We start from the raw sequence: 6,091 nt of genomic DNA, 5'->3' as shown, positions 1-6,091 counted from the left end.
GCCCGGGCCGCCATGGCGCCTGGCTGCGCGGCCGCCGAGGGGACTGCGGCCTCGGAGCAGCGCCGGCCCCGGGGCAGGGCGGGTGGTAGACCTGCCTCTTGCTGCCTGTTTTGCTCACAGCTGCCCTCCCGCTTTCCCGCAGCCTTCCAGACTAAGGAAGACCCGGAAACTGAGAGGACACGTTAGCCACGGCCACGGCCGCGTCGGTGAGTGGAGAGGCGGCCGCTGGTGGGCTGAGGCCCTTCAGTGAGTGCGTGCCTGTCGGTACCTCGCCAATACTGAGAGGATGCCGCTGTTCTTCACGGGTTGCAGAAAAACGCGACTGTGGGTGCAGGGTCCCGCACACGCTGGGAGCAGTAGTGAGCGGTACTGAAGGCTACGGCGTGTGTGGGTGATGCTCGCGCTGTGGGGGCAGATGCCACAGTGATGGGCTGATCCGAAGTCTTGCACATTCTTCTAGACTTTGCTGGATTTGTAACTTAACTTAAGCAGCGGTCAGGCAATAGGTACGGGCTGTGTGACATCTTAAGCTTACGGGGCAGTGCTGTGTCCCTTCTAACTCTTTGGCCATTCCTACCTTTTTCTGTCACCCTACTTGGGCTAGCACTGGTGCTTTCTTGTATTCCTGTAAGCTAACTGGAGGCATACTATGGTTATTTTTTTTTCTCCTGTAGGGTTAGTTTTTAGTTGGCTCATCTTGCTGAATTGAGATTAATTCAGAAGAGGGGATAGAATCAGAATAATTAGCTCAAATTGACATTGAACGTACCTCTAAGCTTAAGTATTATGTGTAATATTCTTAGTGTCATAAACTTAATTTTTTCTTTTTAGGCAAACACAGGAAGCATCCTGGAGGGCGTGGTAATGCTGGTGGTATGCACCATCACAGGATTAACTTTGATAAATAGTAAGCTAACATTTTAAATATATACTAGCAAAATGTATGTTCCTGAAGTAGAGTCAACTAACTTTTTTATGTGAATAAACAAAATTCCCTGCAATCCTATGTGTTTTTTCCTCTAACGTGAAGTGTGGCATTATAGCTACAGTCAACTCATATTCCTGTTTACCCGAAAATCAAAGGCCTTTTCACTTAAACCAGGTGTCTTTAAGAGTTCAGTGCAGCATTTGGTAAACTTGACCAAACTTGCCTGTTACAGTGTGGTCCCTGCTTAATGGTGCACACACAAAGTGTTATGTAAATTCAAAATGTTATGTTAAATCCACACTGCATCCTATTTAGCTGCATACTCTAAAGGTAAGGGATGTTGTCTTATTGCCGAGACTAGAGTCACATCTGGACACCGCCTGTTGTCCTGGTGTGCTAGAGTACTCGGACAGTAACCACTAATCTATATTCACTGGCTGTGACCATTCTTGACTCAGTCAGTCACCAGGTTAGTGACAGGAGCGCTGAAACTCCTCAGGCAGTGCAGCCCTCCCTGGATTCACGGAGTTGGGGTTGCCCCAGAAATACAGGGCTGAACCAGGCTTGCCAATGAAGGGGGATTGAATTGTGAGTTCAAGGGAGAACAAACACTTCAAGAGAAAATAATATTCGCTTGGTTTGGATACTAATGATTATTACACTTAAATACTACACATATTAATATGAATAAAAGTATAATGTGACATTTTGATGACTTTGATCAAGTAAGATGCTTGTTTCAGTGTTAATTTGTAGTCCTACCTGTTCAGGATGGATTAAAAATGTGATCTAATGAGGAATGTGTTTCTTTCACAGTCACCCTGGTTACTTTGGAAAAGTGGGCATGAGACACTATCACTTGAAAAGAAACCAGAAGTTCTGTCCTACTGTCAATTTGGATAAACTGTGGACGCTTGTCAGTGAACAGACAAGGCTCAATTATGCAAAAAACGAGGCTGGACTGGCCCCAGTCATTGATGTTGTGCGCTCAGTAAGTTTCTGCTCATATTCAAACCTGCAATTCCTGGTCACTTCATGTGTCACTTAGCTTTTCGTATCCAAGTAGGACAATGATGAACTGCAAGTAAGCTACAGTGCTTGAATATTTGTGAACTTCTCAGGACAAATATCTTGGCATATAAGTAGTTACACAGGTACTTACGCTGTTAACGTTTTTTCCTGTAAGAACTTTCTCTCATACTTGTGTGTGATTTTGGGCAGGGACTTCCCTTATTTTGGAAGGTGGTGAAAGATTACTTGTTTAAAATGTTACTGAAAGCATGTATAAAACCATGGCAGAACTACTCTCATTTATATAAAGTCACTTCCCTAAAATCGAGACTAGAGTCACATCTTAACATGTTTGATTGTCTTGGTGTGCTATAGTTCTCGGACATAAACGTCTGATCCCTATTCACTGGCTGCGATGTCTCATATCTCAGCCAGCCACCGAATCAGTGACACTAACTAGTCTGCCAAGTGAGTATGTTCTGTGTCCCAAATTAAGATACCTGTGTTGGCCAGTTAACGCCACTTCCTCTAACAAGCGATGACTTCAATGGCTGTAGTATTAATGGGCCTTGTGCCATGGTTGTCCTCTTAATGTAAAGGACAGGAATGAAATGAGAGCATTCCAGAGATTCGCAGCTATTGCTGCGAAAGCTTGCAAAAGCTTCCGTTGTACATTTAAGCCGTGCAGAAGAGTCCTCTGCTCTGTTCAGAAGTACCAGGATGTCCTGCAGGTAAAGAGCACCGACCAGAAGTCATTGGGTAGTAGATAGTCTTGGAAGTAGCAGCCAACTGCTCTCCTTCAGAAAAGTGGGGAAAGGTTGGTGACTTCTTTACCAGATTTCACAGTGTTTCCTGTATGGGGGGGAGGGGAGTCCAGCTTCTGAATTACAGGAAAAGTTCAGTTTACAGTTTCCACTTTTTCTCTGAACAAATGCAACTCCACTAGATCATGCAGGGTATTTTTCTTTCATTCATACCAATTTTATATTGGAGACAGCCACTGAATGAGGTCATGGTGATCATGGTTTTCGTTTTAAATGGTGCATGCTAAAATACAGGTCTGAATGTAGGAGCCTGCAAGCTGATTACAAACAACGGGTTTTTTAATCTTTCTAGGGCTACTACAAAGTCCTGGGCAAGGGGAAGCTGCCCAAGCAGCCTGTAATTGTGAAAGCAAAGTTCTTCAGTAGAAGAGCAGAGGAGAAGATCAAAGAAGTTGGTGGTGCTTGTGTGCTTGTGGCATAAAAGCCTTTGTTTTATTCAAATTTTTTGAATAAAGACAATGCGTAAAATGTACCGATCTACAGAAGTTTCTGATTTTTTTTTCCCTGACTTGTCCAGACACTGTTCACACTTAGGTCTTGTCTGCTTAGTTATTTCTGGCAGTTTTTGATTAGTGGCTTTACTGCTTCTCGCTGTCTTTTGAAATTGCCTGGCTACAGTGTCCAGCATTTGGCATGTACGAATACCTCATTGTCTTGTCTTTATGGGATAGCAAAATAGAGACGTTCTTCCTGTATTTGTGCAGCACTTTCAACTGGTGATCCTCTTTACAGCTGTCTGTGAAAAGGTGACTTCATGTTCTATCGATGGGGATTTTTGTACACTAAATGACATCTAGGCGAAATCTGTGGGGATACTGCCTTGGCCTTTGGGAATAAAACAGCAAGGACGTGGACAAGGAAATGCAATGGAACGATGCAAAGTGCGTAGTAGCATACCATTCTTGGTATGGGAAATTGCTATCAATAAGCTTTGTGATCAATAGGCTTCTTTTTGGAATAGCAAAACAATTCCAGTCCCATTTCCACTAAGGTGGGGTATAGGAGGGAATGAAGGGGAAATCCCTGGGAATAGTGTGGGACAGTAGGGAAGAGCTGAAACAGGTGGGAAGAAACAAAGGTTTCTACCTTGTTATTGCCAGACTTAGGTCATGAGAAGCTCTTCAGGCAGGTTTCTGCAGACACTGAAGGTCTCTCATACGTGGCTTTCTCACAATTAATAGCAGCTTTTGAGCAGAATAGTGCTGTGTGGTGTGCCTCTTCACAGCTAATGGCAACTGTGCCTCCAACAGAAAAAGTGATCAGCATTTCTTTTCTCTGTCAGCATTATGCATAGAAATAAGATGTACTTTGAATTTAGTTTAACGATGGGGTTAAACTCTTCTTTGCTTTTTCGTGGCATTGTTAATGAAAGGTCTTTCTAAATTACAACTCTTAGATTTGTCTCTCCAGTGCTTCAACTGCTGCTAAATGGATGACAGCTGTCTACCTTCCCATCCCAGTCAACATACAAAATGCAGACCACTTTAATCCATGTGCTTTTTAGAAACTGCTGGTGTAGTACTCTGAGTACCAGCTGAGGTGTTTGCATCCTGTATTCATCAGAACGCGAGGCTCATAGTCATCTGTAGTAGAAGTTGTCTCTTCATTGATAGTATAACGCTATGTTTTTGCAATCTCTTAGCTAGACCACAGCTCGTGAACACATCAGACTTCTTTGAGATTAGGCTAACTTCTTCCACCACAGGATTAAATTGCTTCTGCACGTACTAATTCTGAATTTCACTAATTCGTAGCAATTGTAGCAGCAGCATGGTGTCCTTTTGGTAATTACGGCAGACTAGCTGGACAGATTGCGTTAGGCTAAAAGCTTTTAAAGCTTCTTGTCAGCATTACTGGGCTGACAGATGGCAATTCCAAGTTGGTGTGCTTTTAAGGGTTAGTAACAGCAGTAATGTACTGAAACTGTTGCTTAATGACTGAACTAATACAGTAACTGTTCACTAACTTTTGCAATGGATACCCTCCTCAAGTAGGGTACACAATTCCTGAAGTTACCACACGTGGGACAGAAATGGTGCCAGCTTCCTTACAGCTAATATGAAGCAATGGCACAGATCTAGAACTGCACTATGTGAATTTCTGATGTATTTGGCTTAAAATGACTACATAAAACATTGCTTGCTTAGTTGTAACATAAAAATAGGACTTCAGTTGCCAATGCAAGGCTTGACCCTGCATGCCAAAGCAGAATCTTTTATCTTATGGTAAAAATCAATTACTGAAAGCTAGTGAGCTAGCTCTTGTTTTAAGTGTCAGACCAAAAGCATATAGACACTGTCACCTATTTTTTTTTATGCTCACTGCTAGAAGTCTTGAATTAGTGCTAATAGTTGCAAATTACCTTCTAGTATGTGTGATATGATCTGTGATACGATCCTAGTTAATGAACTCCTAACCTAGTGTTTGGCAATAATTAAATTTAGAGGGCTTTTAGGGTGAAGCTGACATGCATTGCTTTGATAAAATAGTTCATCTTAGCCAGTGTTACTGCTAGCTGTGAAGAACTAAACTTAAACGAAGTTTGTAAAATACTGAGGTAAGGGTACGTGAACTTTATCTCATTGACTGCTGGGACCACTATTTCCTAATATGTGATGCTATTTACCCACTGCCAAGGCTGAATCATTTCAATCCTCAAAGGTAAGTTGTGCGCCACTGCAAAATAAGGAACATTGTTATTCCCTCATGTCAGTAACCTGATCGCTGACCAGAGCATAAAGGCAGTGAAGGGCTCTACTTACACCGAAGTACCCTGTGCATACATGACAACAGGCAAGTGATGCTAGCTCACTAACATACATAGACACCACTCTCATTTCTTCGGTATTTCGTGTCTGAGTCTATTATGTCTTAAGTAATTCTTCCGTATTTTGTAGTCTTACTTTTGAGTACAAAAAGTTCTTTGTGAGAAGCATGCAGGCTCCACCCACGGATCTCTGCTCCGCTGGAGGCCAGCTTGGGTCTTTGTGTGGGGTTGGGGTTTGTGTGTAGCTGAGCCTCATCCGTAGCATGCCTATGCCGAGGCTGGGATGGGACCTCTACTTCCTTGGCGGCTGCCTGTGCCTTGCGCCGACTCCCGAAATAACCGTCTGGGGGCTCCGGAGGAATAAATCGAACTTTAGTTTGGTTTTGGGGGGGGTTTTGTTTGTTTGTGTGTTTGTTTGTTCTTTTGCTTATCGAGTCGCGTTCCCACACAGCCGTTTTCCCAGCTGACTCCTAGGGCCGGGGCCGCTCCAGCCACGCGATCCAGCTGCTGGCGCAGCCCAGTCAGGCATGCGCCGAGCTGCCCGGCAAGCAGGGGCGGCTG

At 43.7% G+C, this 6,091-nt stretch overlaps 1 protein-coding gene across 1 annotated transcript in view; it reads left to right on the top strand.

Moving 5' to 3' along the window:
• The window catches only part of RPL27A (ribosomal protein L27a), a 6,307-nt gene extending 3,059 nt beyond the window's left edge, over positions 1 to 3,248 (top strand). The window contains exons 2-5 of the mRNA XM_009328617.1: positions 61 to 206; positions 832 to 907; positions 1,745 to 1,919; positions 3,056 to 3,248. Of these exons, the coding sequence (XP_009326892.1) occupies positions 61 to 206; positions 832 to 907; positions 1,745 to 1,919; positions 3,056 to 3,184 (526 nt within the window). The 3' untranslated portion in view covers positions 3,185 to 3,248. The remainder of the gene's footprint in view (positions 1 to 60; positions 207 to 831; positions 908 to 1,744; positions 1,920 to 3,055) is intronic.
• Positions 3,249 to 6,091: the final 2,843 nt, after the last annotated feature.

Source organism: Pygoscelis adeliae, unplaced genomic scaffold (genome assembly GCF_000699105.1).
Source record: "Pygoscelis adeliae isolate BGI_AS28 unplaced genomic scaffold, ASM69910v1 Scaffold166, whole genome shotgun sequence".
NCBI classification, from domain to species: domain Eukaryota; kingdom Metazoa; phylum Chordata; class Aves; order Sphenisciformes; family Spheniscidae; genus Pygoscelis; species Pygoscelis adeliae.
The sequence above is the reverse complement of the archived record's forward strand: the minus strand, read 5'-3'. Positions and strand labels throughout refer to the sequence as shown.